Source organism: Triplophysa rosa, linkage group LG6, assembly GCF_024868665.1.
Source record: "Triplophysa rosa linkage group LG6, Trosa_1v2, whole genome shotgun sequence".
NCBI lineage: Eukaryota > Metazoa > Chordata > Actinopteri > Cypriniformes > Nemacheilidae > Triplophysa > Triplophysa rosa.
In genome coordinates, this window is record NC_079895.1 from 9,162,306 (window position 1) to 9,189,299 (window position 26,994).

The 26,994-nt window shown below is 39.1% G+C and overlaps 2 protein-coding genes across 4 annotated transcripts in view; one reads left to right on the forward strand and one right to left on the reverse strand.

Annotated features, from left to right (window-relative positions):
• Positions 1-73: 73 nt before the first annotated feature.
• cnga4 (cyclic nucleotide gated channel subunit alpha 4) lies at positions 74-4,611 on the reverse strand. The gene is given in 7 exon segments (XM_057335391.1): positions 74-651; positions 1,022-1,187; positions 1,788-1,947; positions 2,425-3,094; positions 3,243-3,349; positions 3,561-3,662; positions 3,824-4,611. Coding segments are annotated over 7 exon segments (1,905 nt in total). The 5' UTR covers positions 3,946-4,611.
• fhip1b (FHF complex subunit HOOK interacting protein 1B) overlaps positions 3,017-26,994 on the forward strand; it is a 30,155-nt gene continuing 6,177 nt past the window's right edge. The window contains exons 1-8 of one of the 3 annotated variants that reach the window (XM_057335487.1): positions 3,017-3,129; positions 21,502-22,007; positions 22,266-22,404; positions 22,490-22,752; positions 23,344-23,574; positions 25,101-25,346; positions 25,491-25,658; positions 25,801-25,880. In XM_057335487.1, the coding sequence (XP_057191470.1) occupies positions 21,879-22,007; positions 22,266-22,404; positions 22,490-22,752; positions 23,344-23,574; positions 25,101-25,346; positions 25,491-25,658; positions 25,801-25,880 (1,256 nt within the window). In that variant the 5' untranslated portion in view covers positions 3,017-3,129; positions 21,502-21,878. Of the gene's footprint in view, positions 3,130-4,789; positions 4,919-21,501; positions 22,008-22,265; positions 22,405-22,489; positions 22,753-23,343; positions 23,575-25,100; positions 25,347-25,490; positions 25,659-25,800; positions 25,881-26,994 lie in introns of those variants that run through there. The other 2 variants (XM_057335488.1, XM_057335486.1) reach the window with 2 other exon arrangements.

The following is a 26,994-nucleotide window of genomic DNA, read 5'->3' on the forward strand; positions in this document are numbered from 1 at the left end:
ACATTGAGATTAGTATTGTATATATATTTTTATCTTTCATCATTTTTCTTACCCTGATGTATTTCTGTCTTTATTACTCCTTTCCTGTCTCTTCTTTTCCCTGTCATTTATCTGTTCCTACTTTCTTCTCCTTTTCTCCAAGGCTCTCCTCTCCTCCATCACCCTCTCCTCTCTCCCCTCCCACCACTGGCTCTTCTTCGTCTTCCTTTTCTCCTTCTCCTTCCTCATCCCCATCCCCAATTTCCCTTTCCTTCACCTTCAGCTGGTATTCAATATCTCCCTGTGCCCCTTCCGCCACAATGCCTTCCCATCCTTCCGTCTGCACCTCCAGTTGTTCCACTCGATGCATCATTTTACAGGCGCTGGACTCCAGTTCAGCTATCAGGCGAGCCAGTTTGGTCTGCAGGGTCTCCAGGCTGCCTTCTATGCGTTTCACTTTGTCTTCTGTTTTCTCCACCTCTACCTCTCCCTCATCCGTCTCTTCCAGCATGCCCATCTTCGTTAGGATTTGGCGACCCTTCTCCTCCAGCAGGCGCTTGGCAGCAGGGTACTCCAGAAGTGTTTCAGTCAGGTCCTCTTTGGACAGGCTGAACAGATCTGAGTGACCAATGCTGCGAATGTTGGCTGTGCGTCTGTTGCCCGATTTGTTACCTGTGTATTAATGAAGATTGAAATAAATTTGAGTTTTAAAGACAAACAGAGAGTGTGAGAAACTGTGAATATGATTATTTTGTATTTTAGCTTGTGAAAACCTTTACAGAATGTTTATCCTTTATAAGGCAGAAAAGGAGGAATTAAACTGAAGTCTTTCAGAGTTTTAAAAACAATCTGCAGAACAAGTATGTGTTTCTACAAACATGCCTTGAGGACGATTTGTGTGTTACTTATTTCTGAGCCATTAAAATGTCGTCTTTTTGCTGTGATAGGATTTCAGTATTTAAACACATTATTAAATGACATGAAGAATAATTCAACACCATGTTGGTGGAAGTGTGGATTCTTGCACTCTGTTGCATTGTACCTTTGATATTCAGGATACTGATTTCTCCAAAGAAGTTTCCATCCCCCAGGACAGCAAACTGAGTGACTCCATCGTCTGCCACCACAGCAAGCTTGCCCTCTTTAATAATGTACATCTCATGACCTACATCACCCTTCCTGCACACATACTCTCCTGGGCTATACACCTGTACAAGGCAGCAGAGATTTGAGTATGGGTAACTCATGAAGTACATACTTTTGATAAGAATAATCCATAAATTGCTGAGTTAAAGAGGTCTGGGAGAGCTAAAAGGGATACTTCACCCAAAAATGAAAATTCTGTCATCCTTTAGACACCTTCGAGTTGTTCCAAATGTGTATACATTTCTTTGTTCTGATGAACACAGAGAAATATATTTAGAATAATGCTTATAACCAAACATATCTCAACACCCATTGACTACCATATAGGAAAAAAACAATGGTAGTCAAAAGTGCCCCAGAACTGTTTGCTGTCCTACATTCTTCAAAATGTCTTCTTAATGTGTTTAAAAACTGAAACACATGTCTTCTTTTTCTTCATTGACTTCTACTATGGTAGTCAATGGGTGTTGAGATCTTTTTGGTTATAAGCATTATTCTAAATATCTTTCTCTGTGTTCATCAGAACAAAGAAATTTATACGCATTTAGAACAACTCGAAGGTGAGTTAAAGATGACAGAATTTTCATTTTTGGGTGAAGTATCACTTTAAGTGGCAATAATGTCAGCCATTATCTTTCCAGGTGTGCCACCTGTTTTCTAACCTGTGGCCTGAGTTTGAGCACCAGCTGTTCCAACAGACTGTTCTCACAGTTCTGAAAGATGGTGACTTTGGACAGAGTAGGCAAATGCACGCTCACGGCAGTCGCTGTCTGAAGGGTGATCGGGAGGTGCTGAAGAATCTCATTCTCCCGTGTGATCTTTCTGTTAAAGAGAAGACATTGACTTAGCATTAAACTACTGAATAGGTTAATGAATGAGAGGGACACCTTGATATAAAGCAGTGGTTCTCAAACTTTTGCAATGAAAACTCCCCCACTCCACCAAATAAATATATAGTTACATTTAAATTAAACAAAAACAGTAATTTAGGTATAAATTGCCATAGAAGAACCATTTGTGGCTGATTGGTTCGAGTACCTTTAACATTCTAAGAACCTTTCTGTTCTTTAGACTATAAAAAAGTAAGAAAGTAATCTTTCTTATAAGAACCTTTGACAAAAATGATTCTTCTATTGCAGACCTTTTCTAGCACCTTTTTAAGAGTAAAGACAACCAACTTTAAGGAAAACTGACTACCGCAAGAAGTTATTTGTGTAAATAAACGAATTAAATATGAATTAATGAAATAAATGAAATTAAGAGTCAAAGGCCACCAATTTATCAAGTGAAAATGCGCACTTGTTAATGTGCAGATGTTGATACCAGTCATTGACACGCTTCTGCAGTTCTTTGCTAATGCGCCGGCTGCGCAGGTAACCTTTCACCAGCTCGTGATTAGGAAAGAACACGTTGTCACGATCACGCAGGCTTGATATCACGCCCCCCATGCTCCCCACGACTGATGCAAACACCAGCACTGCGATCAACATGTCTGCGATCAGAAACAGATATTCTTCCTCGCGCTCCGGGGTCGGTGTGTCCCCCACCGTGGTGAGAATGAGTGTCGAAAACCAGAAGCAATAAAAATACTGCCGTCTTGTGGAAGCGAAGTCGGGGTTGGAGATGTTGGGATAGACCCAGGGATCCGCTCCGAACCCTATATAATTGGAGAGAGAGAAGTAGACGCATGCGTTCCAGTGGATGAGCACGAAAATATACAGCATCAGTTTGGCGACACGGAAAGTGTTCGGGTAGGATGTGCGCGTTTCCATGCGGTCCAGTGCCTCGTTTAAACGGCCTGTGCGTAGAAAGCGATTGATCCGGACTATAGGCGTGTGAATACCCAGCCGCAGGTAGAGCAAATCGGTGGGCAACAGGGAGGCGATGTCCCACTTGAAGCGAGAAGAGCGCAGGTAACGCATCTTCAAACGGGACAAGTCTTTCACCAGGATGCCTTGCTCCAGAAAACCTGTGGATGGTAGAAGATTGAAACTTCAGTTCATAGTGAGATGAGTGATTACATTACTTTAGAATATCGTACTTTGGCATGTTCTTATTAACAAAGTAGTAGGCTACTCCAAGGTGTAGTGAAAGAAGGTAAATTAAGGTGCACCTACCTGTGCGAAACCCAATAACTGTGTCAAATACATAGACAAAGTCACAGATATAGTCCAAGGTAAGCCATGCTGCCAAATATGTCCTCTCAATGTCATAGAAACAAGTCCTTATAAAAATATAAAGGATTTTTTTAAAATAGGTGCTTGTGTAAAGTATGCTGTCTAATCTATGTTTATAACTAATTTGGCAGCAAAAAACATGTAGATTTAATTATCAGACCATTTCATTATCTTTGTGTACGACTGTTTACCATTTAAATGTAAAACAAATTACACATATAAATGTTGATATCACAGTTTCACTTTGTGTTTTCCCACCTGCATATTATGATGACCCAGTTGTAGCAGATAGGAAGTATCATTATTTGCAACCATGTGTAGTAAAAGTCTTCAGATGGGTCAACTACCCATTGCTTCCAGCTGAGGGATTAAATATAGAATAGGACATTTTGTTTTACAATTTCATGGCTAGATTTTATTTCCCCCAACCCTTTAAATAGCCAAATAAATTTAACTTTGACTGAATATAGTAAAACAATTTTTTTTTAAAGTAAAGTAAAAATAATTTTAAAATGACTTACTTTATTTTTGTAGTCTCCTCTTTCTTCTTCTCGGTTGATTCTTGTCCTTTATTCTCTCCCTCTTCATCATTTTTGTTCATGCGTTGCCACGTAAAAAGTCTTACCCAGCGATTTGTGTTCATATTCGATATTTACTTAACAAGTGAAAACGAGTGAAAACTATTTTAGTTTTTTAGCAATGATTTAATATTTCAGACATTTCGAACGCAATAACACAGTCTGTGTGGCTGTCTTCGTGGGTGCCAATTGCTGTTCAAACTTCATAGGACTACACAACCAATGTTTGACCGCATAGGCCTATCTCTCTTATCATAACAAGAAGCAACCCCACCCATACAACAAAGGTGCTATGTGATGCTGTTGTTATGGCAACATTTCTCTAAGGAACTTACAGGTAAATATTTTCCCCCTGTCTCACTTTATTAACCAATCAGAATGCTTTAAACTGAAAAGGTACTGTAATAGTAACTAAAAAGTTTGTTGCACTTCCAAAAGGATCAGCCATAAACCATTAAACATTTATGAAATTTAGTTGTATTAAGAATTTTAAATTAATTGTTTGTCAAATTAAAAGTAAAAACCTCTGCGGTATTTCTTTATTAAAATAAAGTTTCTGTTAGGCAAGGAAACAGAAGCTTACTATAGGTGGTGCTATGCAACAACAGTTTGTAATCCGCAATTAAAATGAAAGAAAAATAAGATAATTCGAAGCTAAATGTGGATTCTGGAGGAGTTGAACACGAAGCCTGAGTTCTGGTGGGACCAGAGATTATTGTGGCATCCAAAAAGTCCATGCGGTAGAACCGTATAGCCTATAGTTGGGGTAATAATACAGGAGTGAACAAGCCGAAAACGAAAGCGCTAATTCCTCGGTTCGCCAGCGGTGGCGCTCAGAGCAGAACAGCAGATTTACCATGGCCGCCACCCTCGCCCGTGACGTTTCAGCGTCCCGTGCGCGTGGGTGTGTCTGTGGAATCTGAGGAGAAAGATGGCTGCGGGACGAAGGGTGAGGTTGACAAATCTGAGAGTCACAGTTTAAGGACAGACAGGTTTCGGCGGAGGACAAAACGGAAAACAGCCCTCGCCCGCACAAGTGTAAGTACTTAGATTTCAACGGTCGAATCTCTTTGCGTGGTGTCGTCACCGTTTGTTTTTCGCTTGCCTCTCAAGCTCAACGGACAGCAAATCCGACCCGTCTCGAGCTCACAGTGCGGCTAACGGTGAAACTCCACATAGATGATACGAGGAAAATACTTGCCAGTTAATTAAATACCCGTTTTATTTATAATGCACGTCAGTAATTTGACTTGTTATTCTCCTAGACGTTAGACGTTACACATGAATGTACAGAGTAACTGTTAACGGTTCTCCCTCTTTGAGCTAACCGATCAGTGCCCAGTGTGTTTTTAAAACGGTAACATTATAACGTTGCTTGGGAATGTGAAGTGTGACATGAAAGTGAAAAGGAGTGATTGGTGAAAGCTGCATTGACATAAATGCGTTGTTGTGATTGGCAGCTGCTTAGATATTTGTTGGGCCGCTTCGTGGTATGAGGCAGTAAAATTATTGTGTAATTGTGTTGTTTACTAAGTGGCATAATGCGTGACTCAGGCATTTAAATTGTTTGTGAAAAGTGGTGTGGTAAAACCTGTTTTTATTATTTTTGCCAGCAAAATTGTGTTTGTAGTATTTAGGGCTGTCACGATTATGAAATTTGATTGACGATTAATTGTCTAATAAATCATTGCGATTATGGTGATTAATTGTGTTTTAGGGCTTTGGCGATTATGACGATTAATTGTCTGTTTTTGAGCTTTGACATTTAATTCTCATTCATTTTTGATTCTGCGATTGAAACGACCATATTGTTCTGAATACAAGACTATGTTTTTTTCTTGGAAATACATCTGAAAAAATTGGGTCATCATATATTTAAGGTTTAGGCTTTTACCTGTCAATAATACAACCACCAAATACCTGTAAATGAAGTAAATTGATCAGGTGTGAATTGAAGCCACCATTAAAATACTATCAGTCATAGAAAAGCTTCTAGTCTGTTTTTTTCTCACTTGCAAGACTACAGTAAAATTTTACTTGTGTGTTAATGAAATTTTGGTAGACTGGTTTTCACACTGAGATTTGCTTAAATAATATTAAATTGTACTGCAGGTAATTTGTATATGTTGTACTGCAGGTAATTTGTATATGTTTTAGTTTTTTTTTAAGTGATTGTGTTGTGGTGGTACATTTTACAAGTATTACCATGCTTTAGTAACAATATATACACTAAAATATGCAATATGCAGATGCACTACAGCTCCCCCTAGTGTCTTCTATAGAGATGTGCGATAATTGCGATGATCCGAAATCATCGCGATGAGGTTGAAAACGGCAACAACACACTGACGGCGCAGTCTGGCGGTTTCACATTAGCACTTTTGGTGCGCACCCGGGTTCGATTAAGGTCAAAGTTCGGTTCGTTTGGTTGATGTGAAGGCTGTCTTCTGAACCCGGGTGCGCACCTGCGAAGTGTACCCGATGCAGTTCACGTGAACTCCAGTACGCTTCGTTGCTAATATGAACGCAATCGTACCAAATCACGGAAGTGAACCGCTATTAATGACATATTATTTGGTAAAAATGTGTGCTTGTTTCACTCACTTTTCTGACGAGCGTGTCTGACGCGCTCCAAGCAGAGAGCTGTATGTCTCATTTCTGTGCGCCTTCAGCATGCTTAAGAGCATTTGCAGTACATTCATAGACGAAAGTGCCATTATGTACTGAAGCTTTGGAAACAAAACATATGTATAAAAGTGAAGCGAGCACTGTAATGGATTTTGCCGCCTTCTCCTGTGTCGTCGTTACAAGCGAAAGGGTAAACAGCTCCAGGCTTGATGACGCAAACGACCCCTGGTTCGGACCCAAAAATAATATGAACGCAGTCCAGCGGGGGCAGTGGGAGCAATCAAACTAGGGTTCGGACAAGGCAATTGTGAAACCAACCTGAGATAGCTGGGACGTGTGTCCCACATGAGCGCGCATCAGTACAATGGGCGGAGCCATTCTCTCCTAGGAACAGTCCCAAGTGGCGGTAAAAAAAATATTTAAACTTTACATATGTATGAAATATATGTTTTTTTGCGTATTTTCAGTTTCGTTTGGACATGCTCATATGTTGGTGTTTTGATATATTTTTAAATATATGATGTAAAAAAATATTTTTATTTGTTTTATTAAAAAGCTGAGATTCGGCGGCACCCCTAGCCAGTTGTCACGGCACCCACTTTGGGAACCACTGTTGTAGGCTATGGTGCTGAAGCGAAATCCTAGTAGTCAATTTGAATATTTAAAAAACTATTGACAACAAATGTAACAACTGAAATGAATTTATCATGAGAAGTACTTACAAAGTTACTAACAAGTAGCCTTTCCATGCCATTCAAACTACTGATTCTAAATAATCTTTCTGATTAAAACATGATTCATTATGAAATGCTCTTAAAGCCCATCATGCTCACGGACGAGGTAATGAATTAATTTTATTTTATGTCATCGTAATGAATTAGCTTACAAGAAACGTGGAATGTAATGCTAGGTTAGCCCTCGACTGATATTGGACTTTGTCAGTTGATTTGGTAGCGTAATGCTACACAGTTTTACCTGTTTAAAACAGTCATACAGTCGTCATTTAAAAAGTAAATTTGAACGAACCCACAGCATTTACAAGTAACGTTATGAAAACATATTTTTGTGCGACATATACTGTATTTCGTAGGGTAACTGCATTCATAACTATTCAAATAATCTGTGCATGAGTATTTCGTGTACAATAAAAAATGTGATGTACAAAAAAATGTACAAATGAAAAATGTGCTTACCTGTCTATTGAAACACATTTGAGAGCAGAGTCTCTGTCGAGTCCCAAGTTGGTCGCGAAGCTCTCTCCATTTAGAAAATGCCACGCCGATATTAATCCTTGTTTTATTTCTTCCTTTTGTCCATAAGCCTGTTTGCCTCGTTTGGCCTACGTTTACACTTTTTTGGGTTTCCTTTACTCGCCAAAGAGTAATCGTGATCCATAATAACAGAACAACAGATGCTGCGTCCCAGATGCTGTATAACAATTTCCACATTTGCGTGTTGCCGTAGTTTCTACAACCGAAAACTGAGGGTAGTGTGGCGCACCGGGTCACTGATATGCGACAAATACAAGGGAGACAAGGGACGGGCCATTATTTTAAATGGGAATTTCTCTGGATTTGCACATTCTTGGGAACATTTGGGATAATGTAAGTACACAACTGCATGAAATATATCACACTGTGCAAGTGACTTTTGGATATTTCATAACAAAATTCTTCCATATTGTGGCTTTAACATGCTGATTTTTAATCCTTTTAATATCATTAATGCTAAATGTAGATACAAGACGTTATGGTTTATAATCTGTCACAAACAGTAAACTGACTGAAAGCTAAAAACATTTTTGTTTACTTAAGCGTTACAGTAAAAGTGTCCATTTATTTACCTGCTCTTGGTTTCTGCAGGTCTTTATATGCGACATGTCTTTGGCGGGAGAAGCAGCGCTCACAGAGCGGAAAGGGTTCAAATGAAGTGCGTTTGGCGCTAAATAAAGATATATCGGCAAAATAATCAACATAACTTTCCCTGAGTGCGCGTGATGTGTGCAGCTCAGTTATGTAGATGTGCTGCTCAATTTAGACTACAGAAATAATCTAATGTTTTTAATGGTTTATTATGTCTCGCGGTAAGGATGGAACGAAGGATAAGCTGGGTGAAAACCTGTCATCCGGTGGTAACTGGACTGTTGCTTGTCAGGGGCAGGGCATGCGTCTTTTCTGTACTTAGACTCGGTGCAGGAGAGCGAATGTTGCCATTTTCACCACCCTGGGAGCGTTTAAGTGTTTATAAATGCCAATATTTTTATCTAAATTTCAGGTGGTTGATGCGACATATTTTCCCACACGCGTTCTCTGTCTGCTGGTGGGAGTGTGCTTACCTCTAGATGTGCGCGCACGTGTCTCTGTGTGCAAGAGCATAGGGGCGGAACTCGTTACGGAGAGCAGAGGGGAACTGTAAAGGCACGCCCATGTAGAAACAGAAATGACATGCCTATGCCACCATGTAAATAAGATAAATAACAATGCTATTTAGCTTGTTTAATATGAGAACAAGGTATAGACATGTTATATAGGAAAGATAACCTTAAATGACTTCTCTTGTGATCTGGTGCTATATAAAAAATAAAATTAACTTGACCTTCAAGGGGGGCGGGATGTGCGGTTGGAGGGGCGGGGCGCCCCCCTAAAGCAATGGTAGGGGAAACACTGCGTATGCATTACAGATCCGTCATGCACCATTGTGCTTCCAAGCAAACTACACTTGTAGCGCACTAGCGGTCCGCGTTTTCTTTGTGATTCAGTCAACAATGGGTATTTCCGAAATATAATTAATCGAAACGTATGCTTTTAAAAAGGGTTTATGAAATGCTATTTTCATCATTGTGATTCTGTTTTATGTTTAGTGCGAGTGGTTGATATATATATATATATATATACAGTATATATATATAACAGCATCCACCGTAAACTTCCATGGTGTACATGGAAAACATGACTTTGAATTAAGTGTAGGACAACACAGAAATAAAATTATAAACTTTTTCAGGACTAAACACAACAGCTGAAAAGAACATACTATTTGAATGATATTTTATCTGTAGTTTGAAGTTAGGGTGGTACTTCAAAACACTTGATGCTTACGTGAAGTTATATTAGCCTAACCTATTAAAAGAGTTTCAAAATAACTTACCATCCACTGGCCGATGAAACTGCCTCCCATGCCTTTTCTTTAGCATTCATGTCTTTATAAAACAGTCCTGGGGGTCATAAATCACTTTGTATTTCTCTACCTCAATAATTAGCCGCGTGTCATCCATCGAGCAGCCGTCTTGTGCTTTCTGGACCACCTGCTTGTCACTATCTGCAGAGAAGCACCTTCCTCACGCAATATAAACACTGTAGAATATTTGTACTACACAACATTTTAATCGTCTTTTATTCCTTAATTAAACAAATAGCATAAATAAAAAATGGTAGTAAACTTCATTTATATGCATTAATGGTGAAATTACTGCATTTCTGGGTCAATTCGTGTTCATTTTGAGCATTAGTGTGCTATCACTTTAAAACAGTCAAAAAAAGCAAAAATAGACTCGATGCGTAAACTATCGCTGCACTGACATACCGCACCGCATCTGCAACGGATGAACCACACCGCATGCTGTGTGAATGATCTACTTCCCTATACTTTGTACGTCGCTTTGGATAAAAGCGACTGCTAAATGACTAAATGTAAATGTAATCCGTTAACATGGGCATGTGAAAAAATACGCACCACATTCGTGCTGCACACGAAGTATGTGTGAAACAGGCGTAAGAGGTAAATGTATGTGGAGAGGAAAATGGTGATCAGGAAGTATAGTGAAAGAAAAACATTTCTTTCCTTAGGTGAACTTGGCATAAGATTAGACTTCTTAATGCTAGGTTATTAGATAGATTCTCGCTGGAATCTCTGGAATCTGGGGTAACTTGTTTTTGTTGAAAAGTACTGTAACTGGAACTCAGGTTCCACTTATATTTTCAGGCTTAACCTGCCACCATTTAACCAGATATGTTATTACGTCATAATCAAAAGTTAGGATGGAGGCAGTTCTAGTAATTACACTTGTTATAATTTCTTGAGATCATATAATGCATCTATACATTTTTTAAATGAATCTCCTTAGTTGTCACCCCGTCAGTTTTGAGATTTTACATACAAGCTGCTAAGATATAGGTCTGGGTAATGATTAATTTTGACTGTAAGAGCAAAAGAAAGAGAGACAACCCTCTTCATTTGCCTTACTCTCTCTCTCTGTCATACACTCTCACACTTTTTATTGTGGGTCAATATTCACATTTATTGCTATAATTGTTTAAGTTGTCAGTAGGGAGTGGGTCTAATGTGAAGCAGTTGGTTGAAAAATGTTTGAGATTAGTTCTGGAATACCAGAGACGGTTATTGTTGTGTCTGGTAAGCAGCATACACAGGTATGTGTGCTATAACTGTAATAAAACTGTTTAAGGGGCGATTTACATTTCGCGTCTTTCATCATTTTAAATGTAGACATGCAGCAGGTGCGCGCAAATAGACTGTTTTTCGCCATTTTTCTAGGCGCGTTGGCGGCTCATCGAGATGGAAATAGTTCAACTTTTTAACTAGAGAAAGCGGCACGGCTTGCGTTTTCCGTGTGGTTTTAGACGCAAAATGTGTATTGCCCCTAAGGGGTCGATCAGACAGAACGCGTTTTTTGCTGTTAGACGTGCCTCTTGAATTGTTTTCAGTTGGCAGGGAGCGTTTTGCGTGTTGCTTATGCGCGCTGGGTGCCTCGCGTTTTTGCCGCCTGCTGCGCCACTTGTTTTTGGTGGAGCGCCTGAAGTTGAAAAAGTCTGAGCAGATAAGCGCTCCTATTGTATTGTCCAATCGAATGAAAGGAGAGGCGGACCTTCCGATGTGGTGACGGAACTTTACAGTTGCTTGAAACGTCAGGAGACTGCAATGGTGGAGAAACTTGTGATGGCTGACGCGGGTTAACCGATCAAGGTCAGAGCAAGTGCCCTCTGCTTGTACCTTTTTAAAGTTTTTGATATGACATTTAACAGCAACTAGAGCGCTCACGCTATAATCCTTGACTGATAGGACGTCTGTTTTGGTGGTTACCTAGCAACATTAAAATGAAAGGTTCATTCTATGTGATCGCCCCTAAGATGGCTGGCTACTCCTGTTTTAGTCTGTATATGAAGTATCAGGTTATATATTTATTTATTAATAGCAGTACTAGTAATTTTGTTTAACAAGATATTTATTTATTAATCATGGCATTTATTAGCATTTATTTTAGTTAATAAGCCAGATCTTTCAAGATGTTCATTACATTTGTAGCTAGGGTGTGAGTGCATTGTATATAGTTTGCATGTCTGGTTTACTGGTTTGAGCCCAAGCAGGCAAAACTGTTCGCATAGCTTATGTTTATGCACATGATGCATAAACAAGGATCTCATTTGTGTCTTTGCTGCTTGGAGAAGTCCGTAAGCCTTAGTACATCAGTTTTAGCAATGATGTTAACACAATGCCTTGGCTCTACAGGTGCTTAAAAGCAGTGTCTTCATAGAAGGAAATCTCTGCTGGTCACAACTTGGTTGGTTTGTGTGTTAAAAGAACATAGATCTGAATCTTGATATGTCAGTACTGTGCATCTGTGGTGTTTGTGGTTGCATGGTCGATAAAGGAATCACAGTGTAACACAAGGAGCTGACTGTTCTCCCTGGGGCTTGCTTTATGCAGTCAGTAATCAGCCAGTGCTGACTGACTCCCTGAACAGTCAAGATAATCTCTGTAGTTTAGTACCATTCATGAATCTTGCCACTTTTGCATTATCATGAAATGCTTGCAGACAGCATAGCAGTTTTCATATTACTATTAAGTGTATTTCTCTTGCAGTGGATAGCTTTTTGGATTATGTGGAGCAGACGAGTGGCTATTGTCAATAAACTATGATCATGTGTTTGCTTTGGTGTGACAACTCATGTGATTATGGGCTCTAGGTTTGATATCTGAACAGTTAGTGACACTGAGGAGAATGAGGAAAAAGGTTGAGTTTTGCAATGATACATTGGTTCATACAATTAACCATTTCTTCATCTGGGAGAATCAATCCTAATGCTCATTTGGTTTGTTTATATATAGCATCCAATGTATATTAAATATAGACTATTATTAAAATTCAGTGTAAGTAATTGTAGTAGCCATGCTGTGTTGTTTGGTACTGACACAACCAGTGACAAGCAATAACGAAAAGAGGCAGTGACAAAAATAAGTGCTTAGCTTGGGAAGTGTGCACCTTGATTGATACTCAACTAATTATAGAAATACTGAATATGACAATTCTGTCAAGTACGCTAGGGTTGGGCCCTGCGGCGTTATATATACAACGCAGGCTGGGCAGACGTCTTGTTTATACAGTTATAAAGTCAGGCGGGTCTGGGCAAACTGCGCGTCCTCTTTATACAGCGCAAGCTCCACAGTTATTCTGATGTTATTTTCAATAAAAGAGTTCTAAAGTGAGGCATGCGTCTACCCTCTAAAAAAATGATGAGTTAAAAACAACCCAATTTGGGTTATTGAGTTAAAGGGGCAAACCTAGCACTGGCATCATCTATCTGCACAACCTAATGTACGCATCCTCATGTTGTTCCAAACCTATGTGATTTTCCATTTAACTGACATTTCTTACTGTCTGTTTGTTGGCTAGAAACTGTGTGCCCATAAATACATATTGTTTGGCTTGCACAGGAACATGGGCTGTAGTTGATTTTGCCTGTGACTCATAATATCCAAAAGACGGTACGAAGAAGCCTTTGTATCCCCTTGAGTGCATGCGTCTACACTCTAAAAAATGCTGGGTTAAAAACAACCCAATTTGGCTTATTTTGGCAACCCAGCGCTGGGTCAAAAAGGGACGAACCCATGTTTTGACCCCAAATTTGGTTAAAAATGAACATACTGCTGGGTTAACTTATCACAATAATGGGTTGAAAATAACAAGAATGTTTACATTAAAAAGTTCTCTAACTTTTTTACACCTCTGCAAATTTTCAAAATCAGTTAACATTAAACAAAAAATAACAAACTGCATAAATTCAATATTTCCTGGGAGACATGGTCACGGTACAAATAATAAATCATTTTCTGTGTAAACAAATTTAAATTGTTTTTACACCTCTGAACAATGTTAACTAAATTCAGTTATTGTTCAAGTAAAATAAACTGCATAAGTCCAGAAAAAGTGTGATCACTAACAATAATTACTGCTTAGCAGCAGATATAAAAGCTCACAGAATTCTTATCACTGGCGTTTCATTTCCAGGAAGTCCATACACCACAGTCTGTAGTAGAAACCATTTATTATCACAAAAGCCTGAAAGCACAGGTTGTCTTCGAGCATGAGAACAGGGATATTCAATCGTGTCTTGATCGCAGGTATTTAGCCATGTTGGTACTGATCTGAAAAAGAAAAACAATGTAAGAACCGAGTTATGTATTACTAATGTAAAAACCTGTAAGAGCATAGGGTGGAAGTTGACCTTTAAAATTCCTAGAAGAATAAATAAGAAAACTTGCTAATATCCATATCGGTGGCTGGCTATATTATTAAAATGATCCTTAATGGTTCTTCACACACAGAACCCAGGTTTTAAGCTTTTGTTTTTTTCCCATATTTGATTAAAGAGTAAGTAGCATGAGATCATGAAAATTACATTTCATGCAGTGTGTTATGTTGCCGTGTTTGAAAGTAAGCTGTCTGCCAAGTTGTAAGTCCGAAGGTGAATAAATAACAAAGTTATTGGCTTGTAAAAATGGGAGCCGACTCTGAATCATGCAAACAAGACATGAGCTAGTCCGAGTCTCTAACCGCCGTGTATCTACATCACTACACATAGTCCCCGCCTACGTTTTGCTGGGACTGCCGCGAAAACTTCACTACTAGTCTCTCCTCCCCCAAAACACTGTCGCTCGTTCGTGATGCGTGTGTATCATGTCTAGAACCTGTGTTCTACGTTGTGAAACTAAGTCCGTCTTATTTCAACTACCAAAGGAAGAACTTCTGAGGGAACAATGGTTACAATTCATTTTTCAAACGATACCAAAGGAGTATAACCCCAGGGTTTTACTGTGCGCGCGTCATTTCACCGAAGATTGCTTCAATAATCTTGGCGCGTTCACTGCAGGATATGTGAAACGACTATCCTTGAAAGAGGGGGCAATACCAACCTTATTTGGACCTGTTAGCTCCACCGAATCACAACCTGTAAGTGTGAATATTTATTTTTGTCTTAACTTCAAGAAATATTTGTGTACCTTATGTCTGTGTTTAGCTAATGCATATAACACTATCATTAGCATGTACCGTTATTTCTGGGGTATTACAGTTTGTTTATCTTGCTATTAACTCGCCTAATTTAATTGTTCAATCTATTAACTCTCAAAGTATTTATTTCAAAAACTGAGTCGAATACTATCTGTATTGTAATAACATCTGAAGATACGAACACCGTACACTGTATGCCGCGTCAACTAGTCCAAGTATAATACTGTTACAAGAGAATTGTAAATGTCCTTTTTCTTACTGGCATCTGCAGAAGGATCAATTAAATGTCCAAATTCTTTCAACGTTTATGAACTTAATAGAATGTTTTATGAAATAATTTTTATGACATCCAACCACCTGTAAACCGTAATCCAGTAATGATGGTAGGCGTTCCAATAAAGTATACTTGCTTTTCTCCAAAGTGCTTAATCAGATGTGACACCAAAATCCAAACCATGGCTCGTCTCTCATGAAGTGAAATGCAGTGCTTCTCTTCAATACATTTTACAATAACTTTGCCATCAGGTGTTGCCTGAAGAATGTCTTTTATTCTAAAAAAAAACATACAGTACTTAAATATAGCTTGCAGATGGATAAAAGGCTTATTCAACACAATATCTTATAGAAACTTGGTGGGAAATTCTGACAGAAACTACCACGCGACTTTTACAGACAACCCCAGCCAGCTAGATTTAAAAATGATCCGCATCAAAACACCTTTACAAAAATAATTGGTAATAAAATACATATCTGATTTATCAAAGAGTGATATGGAAAACAGCAGTCCTGAATAAATAATGTTAATGGGTCTAAGCTTAGGCATTGCCGCCTGCTTCGAACCAGGTTTACTTGATTAAAGTCAAGTAACTTAACTCTGTTAAGTAATATACTCTGGGTAAACAAATAACGTTCGATATGTTAAATGTACAACTACACGAACTTACAGGGCGGGAAAGTATGGTTCTGACAGAAAAGTCAGGTCGGCAAGCCCAACTTCACCGTATCAGTAGCACCAATTATAACAAACAATTTATGATACTAGGGCTGTGCCGATAAACGATATCATATCGAATCGCAATAGAATGTATTTCAAAAAGGATGATAAGCTATTGGCATTTTGACTCGATATGGATTAATCTTAGTCTAACAGAACGCAGAATAAACGCAACAACAGTCAGTCAGCGTGCAGCTTTTATTGTGAGCGTCAAAGTACAAAGTCCATTTCATACTGCACTTGGCAAAGAAAACTCAACATGAAGAGGAAAACATGACTGGAAGCGGAAACAAAGGTGAAACTAACCTCGAGTTGTCATCACGCGGTTTATCAAGTGTCTTATTTTTTTTCCGCAATCGCCGGTTAAACAAAACAAACTTGAGGCGCAATTGCAAGTGAGTTACTTCGAAACTCAAGCACAAACGTTTTTATATCCATCGTTAACATATCTGCTAACATGAGCTGGTGCTTATGAAACAAATCAGCGCTGCCCTGTACAGATCAGAGATGTAATGAAGTGAGTTTGTGTGCACATTAAAATATTGAACCTTGTATGTAAGATGCTTGCATGATTAAAAAAATGAACTTTGTTTATGTGAGATGTCTTTTTGAAAGACTAAGGTTCACTGAATGCATTGAATGAATCCCACTACTCGAGCAAGACATTATTGCAGCGTTATGTATGTGCGGAGGTGCTGAGCCAGTAGCGTTCGAATGTACCAGTAACGGAGCCCTTTCATTGGTTGAATGTACTGAATGAACACTCCCTTTACTTAACGAGTCAGTTGAGTCAAAATGAGACTGAATGAACTGGTACATGTTGTTTATGGCCTAATATCCTCTGTGTTGCAACAGTGCATTAATTTAATTTTAACTGGTTAAAGGTTAACTTTTGTTAATAAACTGTATTTAAAATAGATTATTTTAAATACAGTTTTTTAATTAAATATATATCGAAATAAATATTGTTATCGATCAATATAGAAAAAAACTATCGAGTTTACTTTTTTGCCATATCGCCCAGCCCTATATGATACACCCACAGTTAAATGAACATATAATTTTAAGAAGAACAAATACTAATGTAATTTTAAAGGAACTGACCCTCTGGCCTCAAGAATCCAACCCTGGTCTTCTCGCAAGTTCACTGAGCAGCAAACAGCGTTGCCATTTACTGATTGCGCAGCACCTCCGCCAACAAAAATAGTTCCACTAAGGCCAATGCATAAGCTTTTAAAGGAACAATACAGGGTTTTTAGGAGGATCATTTGACAGAAATGCAATATAATATACAAAACTATTTCTTCAGAGGTGTATAAAGACCTTACATAATGAACCATTATGTTTGTAATACCTTAGAATAAGCTGTTTATATCTACATACAGAGCGGCCCTTCATACATTGAATTCGCCGCCATGTTTTGTACAGCAGCCCTAAACGGACAAACAACTCTACAACGCGCGTTTCCTCTTCCTCTCCGCTGCGGTATCGTGGTGAAACGGATCGCGGATGATCTGTGATCCGTACGGATCGTACTCTACGGTTCGGAACGCATGTGACCCGCGGATTAACTGAAAGTTTATTCATCATTGAGTAAGAGAGTAAAACACGCTCTCTCTACAGTTTCAGCTCCAACGCGCACTCTCTCTCCAGTATCTGGACAAGTACAATATTAAAGCGGTTCCAGATAAACAATGACGCTCAAAACTGCTCCGTCACACAGCTAATATTACAACAACAACATATCCTGGTATGTTAGTATGTTACTCAGATACTGATCCGAATCAAAGCAACCTCCTCGGGGGTGATTTTTAGACGATCTTTCTCTCCAACGTCTCTCTCTGCTGGAAAGTATCTCCATAGATATCTGTGAGTATCTCTGCAAAAAGCCTCAGTACCGCGTGTCCTAATACGTCTCTGCTGGAAAGTCTTTATAATATTAGCGCAGGTGCTTGCTCCTGCCTGACTTTTATCCTTCTTTTTAAACTTAAAATCCACAAACATTTTATTTTATGTAATAAATAAGACATCGCTCTTTCTACAGTCTTTCTAATGACCGCATCATCTCTTCCCTGCGTCAACATGAGAACGACATCTTTTTGTACTGTGGAGGCCACCGTCGTGTTTGGACTGAGCGATTCATTGCAAATCTATAATACAACGCTAGTGGCAGCTGTAAATCAAAAACTGTGCCTTTAAATGTCATCAAGAAAAAAGACCAAAAGCTTATTTGAAACTAAATTGAACCGTTTTTAATTACATACGTTTATTTTAATTACATGTCCCAGGAATAGGGATGCAATGATTATAGATTTTGTTGGTACAATTATAATTTGAGGAATAATCACGGTTGCACGATTATGACGATTGTTATGCATACATTAATTTCTACATTTTTACTGGCCCTGACCAAAATTTTACAGCCACAAAAAGTAATAAATAAATAATAATGTCTAGTTATTAGTTTGTTTTTTAACCTATGCAATCTTAATAAATAAGCTCATAATACCATAAAACTATTAGCCTAACTCTAATAATAATAGTCAATCAGTTAGAACAAATTATCAAATTATGAGCAATAGCACAAATAAATGTAATAAAGCAAACACACAAATAAAATTAACAGAGCTTTTTAGGTGTTTCAGTTTGGTCTAACTGTGGTTATTAGGTACAGAAACTGAATAAAGGAGTCAAATGTAAAATAACACTTCATAGTCTTCACAGTATACTGAAATATAGATCAAACCATATTAAAGTTATTAAAGTTGATCAGTCAGGAGCAGTGAGTCTGTTTTGTCTTCTATTATGCTGCTGTCCCTTTAAGAGCTAGCGCGCACGGATCACATGCTTTTTGTTTCCCCACTGTTTTCGTTTACAGCAAACTATAATGGATTTATCAACGTGATAAAGAGCCTATTCACTAAATAATAACATAAATTAAGTTAAATTGGTTCAACTTGCATCAGGAGTAGACTTTGAATTTGAGCTTGCGCATACAGAATGTACGCATCCTGTTAGCCATCCTCGAAGCGACGCTTCTCGTCCGGTGTGCTACTCCGTTAACTTACATGCCGCTTTGTTTGTTTACATTGCACTGAAAGCCCAACTGTCACCACTACAGCCTTGATTGTGAATGTACATGTAAGATTGGCTGTTTGGTCTCTGCCATAGTTAATCTAGTGTGTGTCGTAGCCTCCGTGTCATTGATAAGCACGGCTTTTTAAGCTGGTGCACTGCTGGTGTAACTTTGATTTCATTTTGTGCAAGTTGCAAAGTTTCTGTTCCGTGCAACAGAAACATGCGGTGTAACGGAGCCTTTACGATTAATTAAACGTGACGTTTTTACGCGTGGTTAATAGTGAACCTCGGTAATCGCTGCATCCCTACCCAGGAATGTTCAGAGTTCCCTCTCGCGGTTACTGCTCTCACTTGTTATGGCCGGTTACACGCCGACTAAACTGTCCAAATTATGAAAGAATGCGTTCCTAACCCCAGGCAAATTCACATTTTAACACTCTTCCATTGTTTTTCCCACACACTTCTGTTATGAGCACCGCAAACGGGGAGGCGGAGTGATATCAACACTTAGGGAACCTTATGAACTTGTTTAACGTGACGTCTGACGTGAATGCTCTCTTTATCGTCCGCATGCACAACCCAGTGCTGTTGGGTTACAGTTGCCAACCCAAATATGGCTCAAATTTAGGGCTGGGGGTAAACGATTATTTATTAAACGATTAATCTGGCGATTGTTTTATCGATTAGTCGACTAATCTAACAACTAGTTGGTCAATTAATCTAGCGATTATTTTCTGTTGCTCGATTAATAAAAACCATAATGTATCTCAAATAAATACGAAAAAAATCTTAATAATATACTTTATTATTTGAATGCTAACGTGGCTATCTAGCAGCTGTGCACTTTGGTAGTGCTAGGCTAACCAAGTAACTAACGCATCTTAGTTCTCTGTGCAGTTTGTTCGTGCTAGGTTAGTAGCTAACGTTCACGTTCGCTAACGTCAGCTACTATAGATAGCTGTGTTCTGCAGCCGTAAGCTAGCTTCCATTCAAGCCAACATTAGATGATAACTAACGTTAGCTAATCACAGCTGTCTAGGCGCCAGTAGCTACCTAGCACGAACAAACTGCACGGAGAGCTAAGATAGTTAGCTAGCACCACCGAAGTGCGCAGAGCTCAAGCTACACAACACACTACACAAACATGAAATTAATTTAGCCAACGTTAGTACTTACTTGTTATTGTCTCATTCACGAGTGACAATGGGGTGCCTCCGTTTCAGATGCTCCAACATTGCCGTTGTGCTGGTGTGGTATGCCAACTCCATTTGGCAAAGAGCGCAAATAACGACACCTTTACGTTTGGGACTAAATTTGAAGTATTCCCATACCTTCGAAGATTTAGGGCGAGCTGTTTTTTAGGAATTCTTTTTATTGGGGCTTTGTTCGGAATTATGTGAGGAGGTTGCTGTTTCGTCCTCCATTCTGCAATGTTTTGGTCTCCCACGTGTGTGTGGCGAGCTGTGGCGAAGCATCGACGCGAAATATGACGTGACGTATCGCTACAGGCCTAGTCAAATTGATGAGATTGCGTACCCAGCGGTCTCAACCCAGCAGTTTTTAGAGTGTATGTGTGTTTGTGCTCATTGTTCTATCCTTGTAATGTGGTGCTTCCACCGAAAGAGAGGGCGTTTAACATTGTCATTGGAATTGTGTAGTGTCTTTCTTGAAATGAGTGTGTTTTTGTAGGGAAGGAAGGCTTACATCATGTCGCTGTCCAGGAAATTCATTATGAATGGCAGGGTGGAGTGCTTAGAATGCTCTGCATGTGGAGAGGTTCAATAAATGTTAAGTTTTTTGTGTTGCATGCAAGAGGCGTATTTTCATTTTGTGACCCATTTTTTCTCTCTCAGAATAATGTAGACCTGTTACCTTTTACTTTTGATAAGAAAACAGGAAGTGCTGTTGCATTTACGACCACAGGAAGAGTTGTAGGACTGCATTACAGGAAGCTGTGTGATGGATGTTGTCTTATGCAGGTGCCCTATGAGACAGCTTGTTAACATACATGAAGCTCATATTTTAAATGTCATAGTGGCTTGTAGCTGTCATATGATGAGTGCTATAGTTTTACCAGACAAACTATTGATTGGAAATTCTATTTTTTTGTGCACTGAATCTATAATCTATCACTTTGAATCATATTAGTTATAAAGCGTATTAATATTATATGCTAAAAACTAATGCATCAGTATCACCAATAATGTTTTAACAAAAAATAAAATAATATGCTGCTAATGCAGTCAGATAGATACAAGCATTTTTTCATGTGCTTTAAATGTAGATATTGAAATTGAACGTACGTAGTGCTATGGGTTTTACATGTAGGATATGTCAAATATGTTCAATAATGTACTGAATGCTGCAAAAACTGATGACATGTCAATCTTTTGGGACTCTAACTGTACCACAGCACATTTTTACAAAAAAATGTGGAAAAAACTAGTTTTATTATACCAATAAAATAAATGATTTGAAGACAGTTTACTACCCTAATGAAGGATATTTTACCCATTGTATTGTTTTCTTGCTCCCACAGAAACTCACCTTTACACTGACTGTTTTTACCTGCAGGTGTGAATTTGTCACACCTCTGATTCATCTCTTTCCCCGCAGGTCTGTGTGGTCGGTATGGACTATCGTGCCGATTGCAGAGCAGATGACAGGGAGTGCAGACAAGCCTCACATGCTCACACACTTATCACCGGTGTGCAGTGACTGTTGCTGAGGACATCAGCAGGATTCCATCCTTTCTATGCTTTTACATCATTCATTTCTGCTATCCGGAGAAATTAACTCTCCATTTCTTGCATTTGGACTCCTTTTGTGACGTCCCCCTTTCCCCTCCCCTCTTTCCCCTCTTCTCGGCCCCCCTTCCCCTCTCTTCAGCTCCCTTATAACCGTTTTCTGCCACCTTTTCTGATCTCCTCCCTTTCTTCCCTTCTTTTCCCTGTTGACCTCCTAATTTAATTTTTATCTGCCTGTGAGCTACGATGAGTTGGCTAAGTCGTTTAAATCCGAGGGGTCCAGGCACTAGGGCCAGCCGACAAACAGCCCCATCCAGCCCATGCACTGCCGACCCTGAAACTTGTCTTATGGTGTTTGAGAACCACTGGAGACAGGTGAGATGAAATATTACATGAGAATGAATGTTCTTGCTGCTGGTTTATACCAGCTCCTAAACAGTATGTGAATGCAAAAAGTGAGATAAAAACAGAAACGTTTATATGCTTAGTGCATGTTAGGAACCTTTTATGCATAAATACAACATTTATATACACATACACACATTTTCTCTCTGTGCTCACTTATACACATATTCCTCAGTGTTTTTACGATCATCGCAAATTTAAATGTTCTCTTCTCTCTCTCCCTGTCAGTTGTCTGGGGTGTTGAAAAAGAGGGAGTCCTCTGTAGGTGGTGGCGCTGATGATCTCACAGCAGTTCGCAATCACACAGATCAGATGCTGTGCCTGCTAGCCGAAGAGAGACCACCAGAGGGAGACAGTGATTCACCAGGTTAAAAAGCATCTCTGCGAACTCATCATTTCTACCTTTTCATGCTATACTGTTTGTTTGACATTGAATTACGAATCTTTTACAGCAACGGGTCCCATTCTGAAGATGGTGATAGCAGAGAACATATTGGAGGAGCTGGTACAGTGGCATGTGCGCCGCGGTCTGGATCCAGACAGTCAGTTAGAGCTACTGAAACTGTTTGAGATGCTGATGGGGCAGTCCCATCAACCCCTGCTCCAACATATTGCAGTGCTGCAACCTCTGCTCAGCTTGCTCAGGGCATGCGTGGACCCCCAGCTGGGCTGCGCACCTGCCCTTGAGTCCAGTCTTGTGTTGCTGCTAAATCAGGTGTTTGAACTATTAACTGTCAGTTGTGAGAAAATTTCCCTACAATCGGCTTATAAAATGTGGCTTAAAATAAAAAAAGATTGTGAACCGGAAGTTCAAAAGGAATTTCAAATGAGAAAATTAGTGGGCGTGGCTTGCGTTTTTCACTGCGAATTAATTGGATGTGTAAAAACAGCTTTTGCATTGATTTTGAAATGGAACTGGCAGCAGACTGACAGTTGAAGGGGAGGAGTTAACGGATGCTCCGGCCAAGCCGTCTAATTTACGTCATTTCAGATAGATAGTCATTTCAGGGCAGAAGTGCATTTTCAGATTTTAACTGAAGATTATGATCGTACATGAATTTTAAAAAGAAAATGACCCACATTGATAAGCTGTTTACTATAAACGCCGCAATATTTCATGAAAAAATAAGAATTGTCCTAATTTCACTGGGACTTTAAAAATGTTTTCCAAATATGAAAAAGAAAAATCAGCACTGCTTTAATAATATTTGCATGTATATGATATATACATTTATGTTATATAATTTACATTGTTTAGCTATTTAATGCTCATCATAATGCTGGATATAATCTGTGTTTGAATCAGGTATGTGTGTCCATGGCGAAGCAGACTGCAGTTTTGGAGTTGTTATTTAAGTGTGAGGCTGTACAGCAGGGTCCCACTAACCTGCTGATCTTCTCCCTGTTGGTGCCATTTATCCATCGAGATGGCGCTCTGGGACAGCAGGCCCGTGACGCTCTGCTCCTCGTCATGGCAACCTCTGCCAGCAACCATGCTGTTGCACGCTACATCGCTGAGAACTCCTACTTCTGCCCAGTAAGCACATGTGTGTGTGTTTTCTGTGTGTGGGGGGGCCTGCCTGATTAACAGCTTCTTGACTTGCTGTTGAAATTGTGCTTGTCTCTTATAAGATGATGAAAGCTCTGTGTAGGTTTTTGTCAGAGCTGATAAATTAGAGAAACATCCTTCACTATCAATTCTGTTCAGATTTCATTTGCTCTTTTGAATTTGAATGTCACTTGTCCATTTCATTAGTGCGTCTTAGAGCTGTTTCAGTAGAGATATGAAATCCTTATGGTGGTATGCAATGGGTGCATATAGCCTACGATGACTTAAAAAAAATTGTGGATGTAGAAATGGACATCTCCTGTTTTAGTTAAGAGACAATTGCCTTTTTGATAGAGGGATCAACAGTTTCTTTAATCTAAAATGTAATTTAGCTGGTCAAGCCTAAAAATACAGTTTAGCTCAATTAATTTTATATATTTTTTGCAGATTTAAAATATGTAATCTTGACACAATTTTGGAGATTTTAGTCATTTACCATAGATATTGAAGCAGATTGGCACTGCGCTTTTAATGTCTATGGCCTGCATAAGGGTTACTGCCTTAACGTGATAGTTCACCCAAAAATGAAAATTCTGTCATCATTTACTCAACCTCTTGTCATTTCAAACCTGCATGATTTACTTTCTTTTGCAGAACACAAAAGAATATATTAAAAAAATATATTGGTAACCGAACAATGGTGGTACCTGCCCGTTCACTTCTATTGTATAGATGGAAAAAACAATTCAAGTCAATGGGTACCGCCTTTGTTTAGTTACCAACATTTCATTTTTTTGTGAACTATCACTTTAAAAGGGCTTTGGTTCTGGAAAAGTGCTTTTCTCTCCTCTTAAGCATAATATATGAGCTTTCATCTGACCCACTTAACACATACGATTGGAGGAGTCATCTAGTCTCCATGCTGCTGCAATGCCTCAGTCTCTCAGCATCCCCTGTCTTCATTTCTCCTTCACTCTCAGTTTTCTTCCCTTGTTGTGTCACATACAGCTATTTTTATGCCAGAGATGCATAGGTCTGACATTTGTTTGATTGTGTCTTTTGTTGCTATGGAAGACATGGCCAGGCTCCAGATATAAAACTAGCCCTGACATGAATGATGTTTTACAACATATTTGAACATGCCTCATGCTGAGGTGTCTGAGGTAGAATAACTGTGATCACTGTTTTTTACAGCATAACAATATATGATAAGAGTGATAAAGGGATTTTACCAAAGTTCTGGGATAGTTTAATAATCATGCTACTTTGAATCTACAAAACTTGCTTCTGTGGATACTGGATAGTAAATGGAGATATTTAGCAGAATGTCTAAACTGGGATTAGTGACAGCTATGCTAACCATTAATTTGATTGGTGAAGAGTGTTTGGAAATGTTATACATTTTTATATTCACATTCAGTATGTATTACATTCTTCCTTTGCTTATGTTTACGGCAGTTTTGTTTAGTCTGCTTTAAAAAAATCATTTGTCACCTTGCATTACTCTTTTCCAGGTGTTGGCGACAGGGCTCAGTGCACTGTATTCATCCTTGCCAAGGAAGATCGAAGTACGGGGCGATGACTGGCACGCCTTGCGGAGAGAGGACTGGATCGGTGTGTCCTCACTGGTGCTGTTTATGAACAGTCTTGAATTTTGCAATGCTGTAGTACAGGTGGCACACCCTATTGTGCGCCGCCAACTCCTCGACTACCTCCACAACGGCTTCCTGGTTCCAGTCATGGGCCCCGCTCTGCACAAGGTGAATCACAATGGGTTTTCATATTCATTCACCAATCATCCCATTTTGACTGTATGGCCACATTTTTGGCTTTTGTATTTTTTTCTCTTTTGGCCTCTCCTGTCTCACACTTTCTCTATCTTTCTTTCTTGGCTTCTTTGTCAGTCGTCGGTGGATGAGATGATAGCAAGCACGGCATATCTGGACTTGTTTCTTCGCAGTATCACAGAAACGTCCCTCCTCAAGACTTTCCTGCACTTCATTTTGTTGCATCGCCATGACAACGACACCATCCTTGACACACTACTCACGCGCATCAGCAGCAATTCAAGGGTCAGTTTGGCACAAGCTACAGCTGGGGTGCATGTGTGGGTGGAAAGAAGTCTGTGCTGTTAGCTAGGTATTGAAACTGGGGATTGTTTTATGTGGAGTGATGTGCAGTGGTTTCTAAAGTTGTTGTGTTTTCTCCCTGTAGCTGTGCATGGTTTCTCTCAGTTTGTTCAAGACACTACTCAGCCTCAACTGTGAAGACCTCATGCTCCAGCTTGTTCTCAGGTATTTTGTGTGCCTTGGGTGTGTGAGTCATTTCACAAGTTTACATCCTCCCTAAACACTGAGATCACAAATATAGGCATTATAGCTTCTAGTCTAAAGATTTGTGATTTTGTCAGAACAGTGTTTGCAAGATGAATTTATGATTGATTTTGATATTGATATATTAGGGCTGGGACCATTGTGCAATTATTATGCTCAGTTTCTCAATGAATTATGGTTAAATGCAAAGCCAGAGGGCGCTCTCGTGCAAAAACTCAAAATATGGGCCGCAGAAGTACCATTTAGACATGTAGGGTGTGTCTCAATCAGCTCCCTTGTTCGGTAGTGAGGACTCACTATGCTCCCCTACCGGAAATCACATGACATTTGACATGACATTTGAATCCGTTTAACCGAAATTGCATGAGCCAACTCAATAAATTAATGAAACGCAACATAACTTTTGAGAAGACAAACGTTTATTTTATTTTAGGTATAAACACACATTGCTAGACAGGCAGGGAACACGATCTGCTTAACAGTTGAATTTAATATTATACCAAATTTGTGCTCGGATATGTAACAAAATTATAAAGTGTTTCTCATATGTATTTCAACCATTATTAAAAAATAAAGTCAGAGAGATGTCGGTTTTTCCTGTTGTTGATAATTACCAGCTGTGAAGTATCACAACACGCTCACGCAGGCACGTCACAGGAAAATAAGTGAATAGTGTCCCAATGTGAAGTGAGCCAGGGTTCTTACCAGTGCCCGAACCCTGTACACCATATACTGATTCACTACCTCGGGGGCTAGGGAGCTGAATGAGACGCACCCCACGTAGTTGCCCAATGGGCAACCTTTTCAGGTATTTTCATGATGATAAAGTATATTTATAATGTATACATCGCTATAGTGAATTTAGATTGAGCAGTACTTCCTATGATGCATGATAAATGTTTGTGTTAACTTTTGTGAACAAATTATTTTGTCCCATATTGCATTGCACATTGTGGAGAAATTACGTATTGCTCAGATTACGGTTTATGACACAGAGACAAGTCACATATTTTTATGATTTTATGTTAATTTTAAGGCTCTTAATAACCAATTTTTTAAAAATAAAATATTCATA